Raw genomic sequence first — 16,365 nt, 5'->3', positions numbered from 1 at the left:
AGAACTGGGACTCTCTTAGTCACTGGCAGCCTTCCAGGTAGCCCTCCTCTGGGGTCGCCCTTTAGTGCCAGCTGGCTGCCTGCTAGCACCAGACAAGTTGGATCTGGTCCTCTTATTTTTACAAGGAGGCTATGGATTAAAGGGTCCTCTGTTCAGTACGGCATGCTCCTAGCCTATAGAGTAGAGAAAATACATGAATGTACCCAACCTAAGTTGTTATTTTTTGCCTGATAAGTAGTAGTAATGAAATTAGTGGTGGATATAGTAGTGGTGGTGAAATTGGTACACCCAATTGGCCATTTAAGATTGACTTTGAAGGTTTGAAGTTGTCAAGTTTACACACAGCCAACATTTAGATCCATGACCATTTCCTAACCATATGTTTGAATGCAGGACCCACCTGCCCCTTTATAAAGTACAGTACTTAGGCAGTATAGGTGACCTAAGCCTTTGACCAAGTATCTATAATTTAATGCCAGCAATATAATGTCAAAAAGCAGAACTGAGACATCTAGTGATTAGTGACGTACCCTGCTCAAAAACAAGCAGAACCGAGACACGAGCTTGTAAAAAGCACACAATGGCGCCATCTGTCGGAATATTATTTGAGCACGTTAATAATATTTCATGAATATATTTATTTTACACAAGAAGGCCACTCGAGAGCGCCTTTGTATCTGTATGGGGTCCGTAGACCATTGAAGTTGACATTTAAAATGGTTAAGGTAAGGGTTAACGTTCAACACACTGTCACGGCTTATTGTGAAATAGACACAAATGACTTATTCGAAATTCGTGACAGGCACGATTTTCATCACAACGCATTTCCTGTGTATTACACTATTTTCTTGACGCATTTGTGTACATTTCAAGAATTCCAATTTGCCGAGGCTAACATTAGCACGGTTAGGGGTTAAGGTTGTGGTTAATATGCTAGCTAAGTAGTTAAAGGGTTAGGTTTTGGAGTTGGGTTAAGGTTAGGGGAAGGGTTAGCTAACATGCAAAGTAGTTGCAAAGTAGCGAAAATGCTAAAGTTATCCATGAAGAGATTCGAACACACAACCTTCGGTTTGCTAGATTTTCGCGTTATACGCCCCTCCCTTTCGTTTCTGTATTAAGTAACCTAGTGTCTTTATCAGTGATGGAAATGCACTGTATACAAAATCGTGTACTGCACACGAAAACATATACTTTTTCGTGTGTCTGTCACACATTTCCAATAGGCAATTCGTGTCTATTTCACAATATGTGAGACTGGGTTGTTAGGGTTTAGGGTAGGAACGTCCCAAGGACACTGGATAGCAATGCCTATCAATAGGGCCAGGCCGACCGGACTACTATTCCATGGGAGAATGAGTGATCTTCTGTCTTTTATTTTTTTATCTGCAAGGCAATTGTCAGTGTTGACAACATTCACGGAATTATGTAGTATGATAAACTGAAACAAAACCAATTTATATATATTTTTTCTAATTTAGGTGAGTATTTAGGAAATGTAGATGCATATACTTCGGAAAAACACCAACCAAAGAACTATAATACGTATATAGATAGCACCAATAACGATAATAAGAAAAGGGGAATACATTTCTATCATTATCCAACTACTGTAGGAAAGAAAATACAAGTCCCATGATCACTGGTTTAGTGACGTCAGAGTTGACGTGCTCCCCACTCCATCAAGTGATCTTCCTCTGGTGGAGTATGCGGCTGTCGAGTGTCGACGGTTGTAAAACTACATTCCCGGTGTTAAGCTGTAACCGGAGCCTAGATGCGCGGTCAGTTTCTAACATTGAATTCGGGTCAATCGCGTCAGAGTGTGACTTCCTAGGCTGAGGTCGGGAAGGTAAGAAATGGTCCTTCATTCGCATCTGTCATGTTCGCTTTTCATTCTGTAGATAGCCATCACTTTTCCGCTACACATTCCTCTGTAACCTGCAATTCAGGTTAAAACATGTGGCTGACGTTAGTTAGCTACCTTTTATTTTGAGGATGTGGTTGTGTTTTGTCAGTGATGACACAAGTCGCTAGGCATCTAACAAAATCACGAGGAACAGCCAGTTACTATACACATGGTGTTATAACTTCACGTCTTTGTTGTCAGGGTTCCAGAAGTTCAGTTTAATATATTTAATTTCATGTTGAATTTTTGTTTAAATATTCTGATTTTACAGTAAGTAGTCAGTCATAGCCTATACCTTTACGTCAATGCCTATAAAGGAGGGTAGCTCTCCAGGAACAACGGTTGGAAAGCCCTGCTTTAGACGTTGTTCTGATTAAGAGTAATGTGATCATGTTTACCATTGCCGCAGAAGTCTATAAAGTATATGATAAGAATATGGATGTCTATTTTTAGTAAGGCTGCTGGAGACCTTTCCTCTAAGTAGCTTTCAACCTGAAAGGTCAATATCCTCTGGTTTGCCATGTTGTGTAGGCCAGGCTACCACAGTCAGTCTGAAGTGTAGTTTGGACTGTTCTTTAGCCCAACGAATAGGCTCCTATCTCTGCATTGATTTTGGAGTGTAAACTTTCTTATGTAGAACACACATGAGGTGTATTCATTAGTGCCAACTGTAGTACAACTATTTGCAACAGAACATTTTGCCACGAAAACCAGTTTCTTATTGGACAAGTTCAGGAGTTCACTTCCTGTTTCTTCCCCTTTGGTTCCTAGTGAATAAACCCCTGTTTTTCTTTTTCCACATGGAGCAGAAAATTTGGTCACAATTTTGCAATATCAGTTCAAAAATATTTGCTTGAAAAGATAGCCCATATGTCTGAAAACATTACCCCCCCCCAAAAATAATCAGAAACGCATTGTAATCTCCATAAATAGGGCTACTCTATTAATGTGAACTACCAGCCGCATGGTGCTCAACCCTGCTGGAGTTTGGTCAAAACAACGCTTTTCTTCAAAAACATTTGGTCTAAACAGTTACTGACTGTTTTGTCTTCCTCTCTCAGCAGAGCAGCGGGAGGAAGCAGGACGTGTGGAAAAGGAGACGGCGAACCACACAGAGAGAGAGAGAAAGAGCCTACTTAAGCTAGGAGCTGCCCCCTTTCTCTGACATGCCCAGTGTCCTGTCTGTGTTATGGAACATGTGACGCCCTGCGAGGATGCGTCCCCACCGCTGATGTACCGTGTGGAACGGCCTGTGTTCAATGAGGCCTACCTCCACACCCAGCTCCTGCACCCGAGAGAGAGGACCCCCAAGACCATCAGGCAGAGACTGGCACAGCAGCTCCAGTAAGCATATACATCGAGTTAGTGTCCACAGACCTGGGTTGTGTTTAATAGTACACACTGTAGCAAAACGTTTTGCAACAGAAAATGGAAAACATTTGTGGTTCTTATTGGACAGGTCCAGGTAGTCCCACCCTGTTACAGTTTGTTTTCTGCCGTCAGGCGACTAAAGAACACAACCCTGTTACAGATATGAACAGACTGTAGTGTTGTGTTCTTCAATCCTGGTCATTGGGACCCACAGTGTGTTCAAGTGTTGTTCCAGCCCAGTAGACATACCTATCAGTGTTTTGATGACCTGGATTGAAGAACATTGCTGAGTGTGTGACTGGGATGTGGAATTATGCAATACCTTGTTTCAGGAAATTTGTTGCGACTCAAAGCTTATGTGAAGTTATGATTATTATTTTTTTATCTGACAATTTGTCTAGTATTACACTAGTAGAAGTACACACCCATTTACTTGCTGCTAGGAAGCTTCCCTAATAGATAAGCTGATTAAGCACACACACACACACACACACCTACTCACTCACTCTCTCTCTTCCCAGCTGCTCATCAGAGAAGGCCAAAGCCATTGCTCTGAGCTTCCTGCCCATTTTAACATGGCTGCCGTCCTATCCTGTCAAGGAGTACCTGTTTGGGGACCTGGTCTCAGGCCTCAGCACGGGGGTCATGCAGCTACCTCAAGGTCAGTGGTGTTGGAGTCAGGGGTATCCTGCTGCACTTCCCAGGATGGGTTTAGAGTCAGGGGCGGCACTTTTCAGAATGGTGCTCGTTTTAATAAAGTTATATCGAAGCTGAATCATTGTTGATTGTGCTGAATGTTTGTGATTTTTCCCTTTAAAGCGACTAAAACTCAACAACACGTTCCAATAAAAAGCCTACAAGTTTATGCTTTGATTGAAATCAAATACAGATATGGCTTGTTGTTGACATGTGCTTTAAAATTCACTCACGAAACAGTAGTTACACATCATTCAAGAAGACTCCATATTCTTTTAACATTAACAACGCAGAGATCAAATGTCTGGTTTGGCAGATGCAGCTTGGAATGTCACCTGTAAAAACATGACAAATTGTCATTCACGATAGGCGATCACCATCATTGACAATTTTGACGTTAGGAGGGTCTAATTTAGTGCTTGAGGGTAATAAAAAAAAAAACATGTATTTGAGCCAACGTGTAGGTATACACAGATGTTGCATTTGGAGGATGTATTTTCTTCATATTGTAAAAGGATTTTATTCAATGATACATCTGTCGGTACAAACCTATAAAGAAAAGTGCCACACCACTGGTGAGACCGGCCATGAGCTGAGCCAACAACAAGGCTGCTAGGCCACCAGCTTCTGCTTGGAGATAAGGGACGAGTGTTGAAGTGGTAATGCCAGATGCTGCCTTTCTGAAGAGATTGTTTTATACTAAACAAAAATATAAACACAACATGTAAAGTGTTGGTTCCATGAGCTGAAATAAAAGATCCCAACAATTTTCCATACACACAAAAAGCTTATTTCTCTCAAATGTTGTGCACAAATTTGTTTACATCCCAGTTAGTGAGCATTCTTTGGCTAGATAATCCATCCAGTTGACAGGTGAGGCATATTAAGAAGCTGATTAAACAGCAGGATCATTACACAGATGCACCTTGTGCTGGGGACAAAAGGCCACTCTAAACTGTGCAGTTTTGTCACACAACACAATGCCACAGAAATCTCAAGTTGAGGGAGTGTGCAATTGGCATGCTGACTGCAGGAATGTCCACAAGAGCTGTTGCCAGATCATTTAATGTTATTTTTTTAAAACCATAAGCCACTTTCAATGTAATTTTGGAGCATTTGGCAATACGTCCAACCGGCCTCACAACCGCAGACCAGCCCAGGACCTCCACGTCCGGCTTCTTCTGAGGAGTATTTCTGTCTGTAACAAAGCCCTTTTGTGGGGAAAAACCCATTCTGATTGACTGGGCCTGGCTCCCCAGTGGGTGGACCTATGCCCACCAATTGCTGCGCCCTTGCCCAGTCATATGAAATCCATAGATTAGGGCCTAATATATTTATTTAAATGGACTGATTTCTTTATATATATGAACTGTAACTCAGCAACATCTTTGAAATTGTTGCGTTTATATTTTTGTTCAGCATATACAGTACCAGTCAAGTTTGGACACACCTACTCATTCCAGTGTTTTTCTTTATTTTTACTATTGTGGAATAATAGTGAAGACATCAAAACTATGAAATAACACATGGAATCATGTCGTAACCAAAAAAAGTTTTAAACAAATCAAAATATATTTTATATTTGAGATCCTTCAAACTAGCCATCCTTTGCCTTGATGACAGCTCTGCACACTCTTGGCATTCTCTCAACCAGCTTCACCTGGATGCCAAGAGTGTGTCTTCACTATTCTACAATGTAGAAAATAGTATAATTTTTTTTTTTTTTAACTCGAATGAATAAGTGTGTCCTAACTTTGACTGGTACTGTATTTATTATGGATCCCCATTAGTTCCTGCCAAGGCAGCAGCTTCTCTTCCTGGGGTCCATCAAAATTAAGGAAGTTATACAATTTAAAAAATATTTCACAACACATTAAGTGTGTGCCCTCAGGCCCCTACTCTACTACCACATATCTACAACACAAAATCCATGTGGGTGTATGGTGCATATGTTATCGTGTGTGTGTATGCATGTGCCTGTGTTTGTGTTGCTTCAGTCCCCGTTGTTCCATAAGGTGTATTTTTATCTTTTTTAAATGTGATTTTATTGCTTGCATGAGTTACTTGATGAGGAATCGAGTTCCATGTAGTCATGGCTCTATGTAGTACTATGTGCCTTCCATAGTCTGTTCTGGACTTGGACTGTGAAGAGACCTCTGGTGGTGTGTCTTGTGGGGTATTCATGGGTGTCTGATCTGTGTGCTAGTAGTTCAAACAGACAGCTTGGTGCATTCAACATGTCAACACCTCTCACAAATACAAGTAGTGATGAAGTAAATCTCTCCTCCACTTTGAGCCAGGAGAGATTGACATGCATATATTAATATTAGCGCTCTGTGTACAGCCAAGGGCCAGCCGTGCTGCCCTGTTCTGAGCCAATTGCAATTTTTCTAAGTCCCTCTTTGTGGCACCTGACCACACGACTGAGCAGTAGTCCAGGTGCGACAAAACTAGAACCTGTAGGACCTGCGTTGCTGTTAAGAAGGTAGAGTAGTTCTTTATTATGGACAGACTTCTCCCAATCTTAGCTACTGTTGTATCAATGTGTGTATGCACTGGGTAGTAGAACATCATTCCATCTCTCCCCCCATCCTCTCTCCCCAGGTCTTGCCTATGCCATGCTGGCTGCCGTGCCTCCTGTGTATGGCCTGTACTCCTCCTTCTACCCCGTCCTGCTCTACACCTTCTTTGGGACCTCTAGACACATATCTATAGGTGAGCCATCCCGACGACGGAGCTCCAACTAGTGCAGAGGAAGTCACTTTACACTATTGAGATGTATAATGTGGCTAACCAGGAGCGGAGTCGTGTTCAGTGTTATAAACTGGGTGGTTCGAGCCCTGAATGCTGATTGGCTGACAGTCGTGGTATATCAGACCGTATACCACGGGTATGACAAAACATTTATTTTTACTGCTCTAATTACTTTGGTAACCAGTTTATAATGGCAATAAGGCACCTCTGGGGTTTGTGATATATGGCCAATATACCAAGGCTAAGGGCTGTATACTCCGCGTTGCGTCGTGCTTAAGAACAGCCCTTAGCCGTGGTATATTGGCCATATACCACACCCCCTCGGGCCTTATTGCTTAAGTAAATGTTTTGAAGCGTGGAGGTACAGATACTACCCGAACGTCTCTAATAAGAACATTGGTTTTTGTTTTCCCTTGCAAACCGGTTTGTTACTTTGTGCCCTACTGAACACTACCCCTGCAGCTTCCCTGTGGTGATAATGGATGTTACTCCTACTGGGTGTTCCAATGAAGTAGTCCTGGTTGTATTCACATAGTTTTCCCGTAGGTCTCGACCCCTGGACAGCCGTGGCCTTTTCACTTCTTGGTCAGAGAGTTTTGTATTCCGATGGCTGTGCCAAGTACAGACTGACCATTCCAAACCACGCCAACTACAGGTGAATTCCAAATAGCACCCTATTCCCTATTTAGTGCTCTACTGTTGGTCAGAGCCCTATGGGGCCCGGGTCAACAGTAGTGCACTCTGAAGGTAATATGGTGCTATATGGGACTAAGCCTTCTCATCCACCCAGGGAGCCCAGTCAACCAAGAGTCTGGGTGTTACCTCTGAGAGATTAATATGTTTAAGAGTAACAGATAAAGTGACCAGAATAATAGCTAAACTATTTTTTTCATGACACTTCAGGAAATGAGCCAAGTTTTGAAATGGTTTACTTTGGGAATTGATCGGTGTCCTTGTTAAGCTTGGGTGAGGTCAGGTCTCTTGGCATATAGTGACCCCATCTGTTGCACATAGACAGGCTAGATTTATGGGAACATTCAAGGCAGACATAGCCTTGTCTCCAATTTCAGCTGTCACGTTTGTCTCCTTTTGACAACTCGGTGAGTCAGTGAATCACATTAAACACTTCAACAAGAAAAGAAGAACTAAAACCGTCTTGGAAATAGTTAGCGGCAGCAGTTGTAACAAAATGGCCTCCGCCCAAATTGTGGCCTTAAGGAGGGCAGTTGCTGTAGTAACTTGCGACTGCTTTCTCTCCCTCTGAGGCAGGGATGAAGGAATATTTTGGCACCCGTTCAAGTCTTGGGCAAAAGCCCGTGTCAACATCTCTAGCTGCAAACGTAACGAGCTAACACAAGCAAACCTGACCTGGAAATGAGAACACCTTTTTAACATGACTTTTTACATGGCTTCATACCTCTTTTACCAGACACAGAGACTTGCCCCGGCAGAGGCGCCTGGACTGGGTTCACAGCTGTTTGCACTGGTGTGGCACTGATGTCTCCCCTCTCTATTAAACAATTACTGATAAAGAACCTGGCACCTTGGCGACTGACTGATAACCTCGAGGGGAATGAGTGCTATGATCATTATTTGACCAAGGGGGAGTGCCAAAGCTACCAAGTCAAACTGTTTTATGAGTCAATGTCATGAAATAATAATATATTCCATTTAACAGACACTTTTATCCAAAGCGACTTACAGTCATGCGTGCATACATTTTCCGTGTGTGTGGCCCCGGGAAGCGAACCCACAATTTTGGCGGTTCATGCTCTACCAATTGAGCCATACAGGATGAGAGGCAATGGTCAGTCAGACTCACCCGGCTGAAGAGAGAGTGCTCCTCATAGTTCATTTCATTGAATTCATTTATACTTCTGTTGTTTTATTTGAGTGATGTCATCATATTCAGTATCAATAAGCTGCCAGGTGTTAAGCCCTTTGTCTGTGTCCCTGAACCCTATAACTCCTTAACCCTGTCCCTTAAAAGCCCATACCCCTAAACCATTAACCCCCAGCGGTGTCGGAAGTCAATTCCTGGAGGGCCGAGTGTCGGTTGGTTTTCGCTTCTCTCCTGTTCTTCATTGATCAGTTAAGGTCACTAATTAGTAAGGAACTCCCTGGTTGTCTTGGTCTTAATTGAACACATTTTGCATTTACATTTGAGTAATTTAGCAGACACTCTTATCCAGAGAGACTTACAGGAGCAATTAGGGTTAAGTGCCTTGCTCAAGGGCACATTGACAGACTTTTCACCTCGTCGGCTCTGTGATTTTGAACCAGCGACATTTCGGTTAGTGTCATAACGCTCTTAACCATGAGGCAGCCTGCTACCACAAATGGAAAGGAAATAGCAAAAACAGCTAACATTCAGCCCTCCAGGAGTTGAGTTTGACACCCCTAATGTTAAGGCTGTGGCTGTGCTCTCTGCAGGCACGTTTGCGGTGATCAGCCTGATGATTGGAGGAGTGGTGGTGAGGGAGGCCCCTGACTCCATGTTCACCATCCAGGCCCTGAATGGTACCGCCACCAACACCACCGTCTTCATCGACACAGAGGCCCGCGATGCCAGGAGGGTCCACGTAGCCGTAGTCCTCACCACCCTGGTGGGAGTCATACAGGTGGGTTACACTCCCCTCTTCCACCTTCAGAAAAATGTCCCCTCAAATAACCCAGCATCCTCTCTGCTGGACAGTAAGTGCATGAGACCACTGATTATTCCTTGTTGCCACTAGCTTTCCCACCACTAGTCAGTCTCTCAATAAGAGGTCAAAGTTTTCATGTTGAAGATAAGGATCATCCCATAACCTTGGGGGTTTGTGGTTTCAACAGGTTGCTCAGCGCTCACTGTTTACTCAACCGTAGTGGGATCCACAGGACCGCAACTTAGTTGACCTAATGTCAACCTACTTTATCTATGTTGACATTTATTATGCAAGTACATCGTCATAATCTACTCTCCCCTTGTTTGTCTTTCTCTCTGTCTGTCTCCTTCTTTCCTTTCCCCCCAGCTGGTCCTGGGGTTGTTGCGGTTTGGCTTTGTGGCCATCTACCTCACGGAGCCCCTGGTACGCGGATTCACCACGGCCGCGGCAGTCCACGTCTTCATCTCTCAGCTTAAATACCTGCTGGGCATCCAGACCCCGCGCTTCAGTGGGCCCCTGTCCGCTCTTCACGTGAGTCACTGACGGGGCCTCTCAGAGGCCTCTGCCGCTGGATGGGGTCCCCTGCATGAGGAATGGAGTGGTTAAATTTTAAACGGCAGCAGACAGGAAAGTCATCCACATTATAGGAGTCCGTGGATGTACTCTGCTGTAATACATGGGCATTAGGCCTAGTTTACAAGCCTGCATGGTTTAGTTACAAATCGACAAATGATTAATTGCTGATAAATATAGATTGTGAGTTTTATGCAATGCTCTCGGGGACACACTCCCAGGTCTCTCACACCCCCTCTCTCCTCCCAGAGTGTTACGGCCGTGTTCAGTGACATCACCAGCACCAACGTGACCACGTTGATTGTGGGCGTGGTCTGCATGGTGGTCCTCTACTGCGTGAAGGACCTCAACGAGCGCTTCAAGAAGAAGCTGCCTGTGCCCATCCCTGGAGAGATCATTGTGGTCATGGTCTCAACGGGGATCTCCTATGGTCTCAGTCTGTCAGAGAACTACCAAGTGGACGTGGTCGGGGCAATTCCATCCGGGTAAGAAAAGGACTTTTCACACTACTGGTTCGATCCAAACCAAGCTGTACTGAACTGGCCTTCGGCCCAGCCAAACCAAACGGGTTACTGTATGCATCCTACATGGTTACTAGAACCTGAAAAGCACAATACGATAACCCAATATCCAAGCCAGTACGGATCAGGTCAGCTCTATAGTGGGAAAAGGTATTGGTGGCATATTATGGTCCAAAAAGTGTTTAGTGAGTCAAAATGCACAAGTAACAACATCAGAAGACATGTACTGTACAAACAGTTGTTACTATTCAGTCAACTTTTCAGACAATATTTGTTATTTGTTTCCAGGCTGCTTCCACCTGCAATCCCAGACTTCTCTCTGTTGCCCAACTTGGTAACGGATTCTATCGCCATAGCGGTGGTGGGCTTCTCCATGGGAATCTCTCTGGCCAAGATCTTTGCTCTGAAACACGGCTACAGTGTGGATGGTAACCAGGTCAGTTTCTCCACAGTACTGTAGCTATTATAGCCTTGGAGAGTGGAGATGTCAAAGAACATCATAGCATTTCCCCCACTAATGGTTAGGATTGGGGGAGGGAAGCTGATCCTAGATCTGTACCTATGGGATACTTTACCCCAGAGTCTAACCCGTTGGCTCTGTGTTGCCCTGTAGGAGCTGATTGCCCTGGGCCTGTGTAACTTTGTCAGCTCCTTCTTCCACACCTTCGCCATCACCTGTTCCATGTCCCGCAGTCTGGTGCAGGAGAGCACTGGGGGCAATACGCAGGTAACACACGCACGCGCAGACACACACACATACATAGATGCATAGTCACTTTAATAACTCTACCTACATGTACATATTACCTCGACTAACCGGTGCCCCCGCACATTGACTCTGTTCCGTTACCCCTGTATATAGTCTCGCTATTGTTATTTTACTGCTGCTCTTTAATTGTTACTTTTAAGGGTTTGTAAGTAAGCATTTCTCTGTAAGGTCTACACCTGTTGTATTCGGCGCATGTGACAAATAAAATTTGATTTGATACAGTGACACACACACACACATACACACACCCATCCTGTTTGCTGGGCCCACACTGAGTGTATGGCCATTAACATAACACAGTTGTCCTTTCATTACATGTGTCACCTCATAACAGGAGCTAAATTGGCGCCGTGAAGCCATAAAGATTAGACCAACAGACGCTTCTGTGCAGACTCAAGGAAGGCTAAATGATAGGTGTGTTACCTTATCTCTGTGTGTCTTTGCAGATTGCGGGTCTGTTGTCGTCTATGGTGGTGTTGCTGGTGGTGGTGGCCATTGGTTTTGTCTTCCAGCCTCTGCCACAGGTGGGTGTAACTGTTACCGACCAACTCCACCTACAGCGGGTGTTCTATGAGACGGCTAAGGAAGAATGAGGAAGGGAAACAGTCCTGTCAGAGGCACTATCTTTATTTAATATATCCCTTGCAAAATGTCAACCAATTAAAAAGTCGCATTGATGTTGGAATTTGAATCGCTATTACAGTAGCCTATATAATAAATATTTGCATTGAAATGTCCAATCCTATTCTTTTGAATGGTAATTCACCCCAACTCAACCCTGATCCCTCCCCCCTGTCCTTTCAGACCGCGCTGGCTGCCATCATCATGGTTAACCTGCTGGGGATGTTTAAACAATTCAGGGACATCCCTGCCCTGTGGAGGACCAGCAAGATCGAGTTGGTGAGTCTGGACCTCAACACAACTCCTTCTGATTACGTCTGACCCAGGGTCATTTCAGGAAGTACATTGAAATTCCAATTATCTTAAATGCTTTTCAATGTAGAAAACTTAGAATTTGGTTTACTTTCTGAATTGACTCAAATGTAAACAATTTAAATGATCTGACCGCACCATGACCACATCGCACCAGAAAACCCAATTGGACAGATTCCTTCAGTACATGTCATGCTATGGTAGCCTTGTCCCAGATCAGTTTGCTATGGTAGCCTTGTCCCAGATCAGTTTGCTATGGAAGCCTGGTCCCAGATCAGTTTGCTATGGAAGCCTGGTCCCAGATCAGTTTGCTATGGAAGCCTGGTCCCAGATCAGTTTGCTATGGTAGCCTTGTCCCAGATCAGTTTGCTATGGTAGCATGGTTCCAGATCAGTTTGCTATGGAAGCCTGGTCCCAGATCAGTTTGCGCTGTCTTACCGTATGATCATATGGTCATTGCATGACAGTGACTGTAGGAGTTGGATACACAGCACAAAGAGATCTGGGACAAGGCCTATACTATGGATCTGTAACCATTGTTGCTTTGGTCTGTATGTCTTCCAGGCTATCTGGCTGGTAGCCTTTGTGGCCTCTGTGCTGTTGGGCCTTGATCTTGGACTTCTGGTGGCCTTAGGATTTGCCATCCTGAGTGTCATCTACAGAACACAGAGGTACTAAACCATCCTACTACTTCTGAAATATATTCAAGTTTAGAATCTAATATCCCCTTCACGATCACTGGTAACCATTTCATATCACCAGCTTCATTTGGAAAAAAGTTAGATTTTTTCAGTTTTAATCTGTCCAATGGAAATGTATGAAATAACTGTGCTAAAACGTTTCAATATCTCTCGCCCCCTTCTTCTCCACAGCCCAAAGAGTGTGATCCTGGGACAGGTCCTGGACACAGGCCTGTACTGTGACGTGGATGAATATGAAAAAGTAATATTGTAACTCTCTGTATGGTCTTACAGTTGCAGGCACTAAAAAGCTAGGTTTCATTAAAGTATTGAACAATTGCCTAGCGGTAGTTTGTCACAAAAAATTGTAATGGCGGACAAGGTTTTTATAAATGAACTTTTTAGTGGCCGTAACTGGCCTGTAACTACCCTTGGATAGACTGAGAAGGTACATGGTGTTGGATGAGGAGTGAGACCTGTGATTCTGCCTCTGTGTTCCAGGCAGCTGAATGCACAGGGATTAAGATTTTCCACTCAAACTCTTCAATCTACTTTGCAAACAGTGACCTTTATTTGAACGCCCTCAAAGAGAAGGTAATCTCAGCTGCCGTGTGTGTTTCTGTGTGTGGAATATGCAGAGTTGCATAAGTTTTCATTTTTGTCCGACTATGTTAGGCCTAGCAAACTAGTCCATCTCTCCTGTAGACTGTAGCTACACTACAGTTCAGTGAGGGATCCTTGCATTGGGAAAAAAACAGCTTGGCCCATCCTGTCTCGTCATATTTAAACATGTGTACAGACAGGAGTGGACCCCGTACATCTCCAGGCTATACGGAAAGCCCGAAAAAGAGAACTCAAGAAGCAGAGCGCAGAGAGGGAGAGCCAGAACCACAAGTCACCACAAAAAATGAGAGCTGTCGTCAAACTGGTGAGCCCATTCAATATGGGATTTTTCTACTCTGTCACTCACAATATCACTATTTGGTTTACTTCCCCTGCTTCTTGTTGAAACACGCCACATATTGACACTGTAACCAGAACACCAGACAGACGGGCAGAATTGAAGGCCTTCCCGTAGTCATTTTCTAAGAGGCTTTTGCTGTTAGTCTTGTTGTGGTTGGTTTGAAGCCAAAAGAGGTGTGATTGCCTGGTACAATTTTGGTTTCCTTCATTCTCCTATATGATTAGCTGATACAATTTCCGTCGTTTTGTGATTGGGACAGGATGTGGAGCTGGGCGTAACTCACGAAGTGGTGGCAGGGGGCGGCTCCCAGAACCACTTGGAGGTGCAGGGGAACGGGCAGGTGGCCGAGACCCACACAGAGTCAGACTCTGAGGAGACCCGGTTCCTAGAGCCCCTCTGTCCTGTCCACACCCTCATTCTGGACTGGACCCCCGTCAACTTCATCGATTCTGTGGGAGCCAAAGCAATTAAGTTGGTAAGGGACCTTATCTCGACTTGCAGAGCACTGGAGTCTGTTCAGAAGTGTAACGTTACAGAACAGATATGTTGTAGAACAGATATGCCTTTGTCATGCAGAATTGGGCGTAATGTCAGCTTTGTTCATGACATTTCTATCGTAATGTTGGGCCCTTCTGAACAGGACTCTGGTGTTACTGCTGATCGACTCTTAAGTTTCCAACTTCCTCATTTCGTGGTGTTCTCATTAGTTTTTCTCTCTGCAGGTGATCAAGGAGTATGCAGCTGTGGATGTGTGTGTCTTCATCGCTGGCTGCAGCAGTGAGTTATAACATACTGGTCTAGATTACTATTAAAAAACCTGAGGGTAACTGAACTAGAGGTTGTTTAAGACACTAGCCTGAGCAACGATAACACTAGTCAGTCAGATATAGGCCTACCTACCAGCTGTGTGTTGTTTCCTAACAGGAACTCTGCTGGCTGAACTCCGCACCCTGCAGTTTTTCACCGGGGTCGCGACCCCAGAAATGGTCTTCCCCACCGTCCATGATGCCGTATTGCACTGTCGGCGCCGGACTGCCCCGCCCACCATCCCTGCCATCCAATGACATTGTCCGACGGGGGACATCAAGGGGGAGGGGACACAGGGCCACATGCACCTAAGGATGCTCTAAAGCCGTGTTCACATTGGCAGTTTGAAGTGACTCAAATCCTTTATTATATATAGATATATAAACAATTCAAATCTGTTCCTTTGTTCCTGCAGTCTGAACAGCAAATGGATTAGGATATTTCTAGCCACATTTCAAACCACCTTCGTAGGTGGAAGTCAGATACAAATCTGATTCCTGGCCATCTGACATGTTTGAACAGTGAAATCTGATTTATTTGCCCTCAAGGTGTTTTTAGACTGTTATTTGGCATCTCTTGATGCTTGCTAGCTACTCTGACAAGAACGTGGTAGTTAACTAGCTTGTTAATTGTTTTAAATTATTTTGATTTTGAACATTCAAAGCAACTGGGAAACGTCCATGGCAGGAGTCGTCACCTTAGCCTGCTACATAACTTCTGAGTGCTAGGAAGCACAAACACCACCAATCAGCCTACACCACTGCACACACACCCATTGTTACTATGACAACTAGCGTAGCCATGTCAGCAATTGACTGCTGTCTGAACACAAACTAATCTGATTTGGTAGTTTGGACAGTCAGTATCCCAAAATGGATGAAAAAACCCTGATTTGAGCATTAAGGCCTGCAGTGTGAACAAGGCTTAGGTGACCCAGGGGAGTTGGGACTGGAGATAGGCTGAACGCCCATCTCCAAGTGCAACTTTTTGTTTTAAGCTGAGATATATTTAATAAAGATGGGTTTAGTTTTTTGCTAACATTCCTATGGGCTGCAGCGTGCAGTACTCTTGGCGTTTTATGCTAAGAGCAAGCCATTTATGAATTTACTTCGTCTTTGAAATGGTTTCAAGCACTTGTGTTCGTCACAGCATTGTCCCAAAGTAGAAGAGAAATAGCAACACTCAGGTTTTTAGGTCACATTTTGTTGAGTGCCGAGGGTCTTTTCAGAGCACCCCCTTTAGTGGTTACATTTGAGATCCAGGAGAGCAACACTGAATAGGCCCACCACTGTAGCTCTGGCATGTTGAATAGATGTTACTTTTACTGTGATGTTTTCCTCAACGATTGGCCTCTTGTTACCCCTTTCCTGCTGAATATCTAAGAAATGCATCATTACAGTTCCAGTCATTGTGCAAATCTACAACAAACTAATCAGGGTCAGGATGGCCACTTCAGATAATAATCTGCTGTTTTGTCAAGTGTCTTTAAATCAGTGATATGCAGTTGAATTTACTATATGAATAACCAGTCACTACAGCCGCTGAACACTGCGTTTGGTCCGATTTAAGTCACTCATCTAGTGCTGTATGTTGTGTTGGTACAAAGCTATGAATTTGTACATTTGGAAAGTTATCAATATTTTTGTGATAATAATATACCATTCAAATGGATGGTTTAAATGTACTGTACATATCTTACAGCTAAAGACTTTTACATCAATAAACAATGCAGTTTTATAGTACAGATGA

General features: G+C 43.9%; 1 protein-coding gene across 2 annotated transcripts; it reads left to right on the top strand.

The window, feature by feature from the left end:
• Positions 1–1,673: 1,673 nt before the first annotated feature.
• slc26a5 (solute carrier family 26 member 5) lies at positions 1,674–16,360 on the top strand. 2 transcript variants are annotated; one of them, XM_071332116.1, is made up of 18 exons: positions 1,674–1,846; positions 2,965–3,247; positions 3,796–3,935; positions 6,575–6,685; positions 9,158–9,345; positions 9,736–9,900; positions 10,192–10,427; positions 10,752–10,899; positions 11,077–11,190; positions 11,679–11,756; positions 12,037–12,132; positions 12,730–12,836; positions 13,038–13,107; positions 13,347–13,439; positions 13,645–13,773; positions 14,069–14,284; positions 14,532–14,586; positions 14,734–16,360. In XM_071332116.1, exons 2-18 carry the CDS (start codon positions 3,093–3,095, stop codon positions 14,871–14,873), a joined length of 2,241 nt encoding a protein of 746 aa, XP_071188217.1. In that variant the 5' UTR covers positions 1,674–1,846; positions 2,965–3,092; the 3' UTR covers positions 14,874–16,360. The 2 variants fall into 2 exon arrangements, with proteins under 2 accessions (XP_071188217.1, XP_071188218.1); XM_071332117.1 differs by having other exon boundaries at positions 1,697–1,846; positions 2,968–3,247.
• Positions 16,361–16,365: the final 5 nt, after the last annotated feature.

The sequence above is a fragment of the Salvelinus alpinus genome, chromosome 11 (assembly GCF_045679555.1).
Source record: "Salvelinus alpinus chromosome 11, SLU_Salpinus.1, whole genome shotgun sequence".
Taxonomy (NCBI): domain Eukaryota; kingdom Metazoa; phylum Chordata; class Actinopteri; order Salmoniformes; family Salmonidae; genus Salvelinus; species Salvelinus alpinus.
Note: the sequence above shows the minus strand (reverse complement) of the source record. Positions and strands in the feature narration are given on the sequence as shown.

Excerpts from the sequence above, each read along its gene's own strand:
- slc26a5 (XM_071332116.1), top strand. The coding sequence starts at position 3,093 with ATGGAACATGTGACGCCCTGCGAGGATGCGTCCCCACCGCTGATGTAC. Across the intron at positions 11,191-11,678 it reads GCACTGGGGGCAATACGCAG|ATTGCGGGTCTGTTGTCGTC; the intron begins GTAACACACGCA and ends GTGTCTTTGCAG. Across the intron at positions 13,108-13,346 it reads ACGTGGATGAATATGAAAAA|GCAGCTGAATGCACAGGGAT; the intron begins GTAATATTGTAA and ends TCTGTGTTCCAG.